This window comes from Alligator sinensis, unplaced genomic scaffold (assembly GCF_000455745.1).
Source record: "Alligator sinensis unplaced genomic scaffold, ASM45574v1 scaffold1426_1, whole genome shotgun sequence".
Lineage (NCBI taxonomy): Eukaryota > Metazoa > Chordata > Crocodylia > Alligatoridae > Alligator > Alligator sinensis.
Genome location: NW_005843250.1, coordinates 200,625 through 201,731, shown reverse-complemented (window position 1 = coordinate 201,731; position 1,107 = coordinate 200,625). Strand labels below are relative to the sequence as shown.

The 1,107-nt window shown below is 65.5% G+C and overlaps 1 protein-coding gene across 1 annotated transcript in view; it reads right to left on the bottom strand.

The window, feature by feature from the left end:
- The window catches only part of FLOT1 (flotillin 1), a 14,068-nt gene extending 13,224 nt beyond the window's left edge, over window positions 1-844 (bottom strand). The window contains 2 exon segments of the mRNA XM_006038096.3: window positions 19-162; window positions 776-844. Of these exon segments, the coding sequence (XP_006038158.1) occupies window positions 19-162; window positions 776-818 (187 nt within the window). The 5' untranslated portion in view covers window positions 819-844.
- Window positions 845-1,107: the final 263 nt, after the last annotated feature.

Here is a 1,107-nt window from a genome sequence, read left to right as displayed (position 1 = left end):
GGGGTCTTTCCAATTCAGCGCCCCCCCCCAACCAAATCAATGGGCTCTAGACCCCCCCCCCGGAAGTACCCCTCCCCAGGACTCGCCTCTGGATCTGCTGTATGCAGGGCAGGACGAAGACCCGGCCCCCAGCCACCATCACAGGGGGGCTGCGGCAGAAGCCTGCGGCAAAGGGAGCAAAGGGTTAACAGCCACCTCGTGCCCAGATGCAGCTGGCTCTGGGGTGGGATAGTTGGGGACACCTACATAGATTAGCCCAAGGAGACCCCCAAGCTGGCAATGCAGCTAGCTCTGGGGTGGGACAGGGGAACAGCCACCCAGACCAGCCCAGGGAGCCCCCCTAGGCTGGGAAGCAGCAGCATCTGAGGTGGAGCAGCCGGCAATGGCCACAAAGAATGGCGAAGAGGCTGGAGTTGCAGTTGGCTCTGGGGTGAAGCAGGGGACCACCACATATAGCAGCATATGGAGGCAGCCAGGCTGGGATGCAACTGGCTCTGGGGTGGGGCAGGACAATGGCTGCACAGAACAGCCCAGGGACATCCCCCCCTCCCCCCAGTGCAGCTGGCTCTGGCGGGGTAGGGAATCGGAGAGAGCAGCCGGGAGAGAAGGGACTGGGAGCAGCTGGCTCTGGGGTGGGGCAGGAGAATGGCCGCATAGAACGGCCCATGGCAGCCACCAGGCTGGGATGCAGCTGGCTCTGGGGTAGGGCAGCTGGGGACAGCCACATAAAACAGCCCAGGGCCCGGGATGCAGCCGGCTCTGGGGTGCGACTCACCTGACACCACCATGGCCTCGTTGGGGCCGCAAGTGAAAAACATCGTGGCAGCAGGGGGGGCTGCTGGGGGAGACACAGATAGAACGGCCCATGGCAGCCACCAGGCTGGGATGCAGCTGGCTCTGGGGTAGGGCAGCTGGGGACAGCCACATAAAACAGCCCAGGGCCCGGGATGCAGCCGGCTCTGGGGTGCGACTCACCTGACACCACCATGGCCTCGTTGGGGCCGCAAGTGAAAAACATCGTGGCAGCAGGGGGGGCTGCTGGGGGAGACACAGGGGCATGGGACCCAGGCGGCCGGGCTCCCAGCGCTCCCCCCGCCCCTCCCCTCC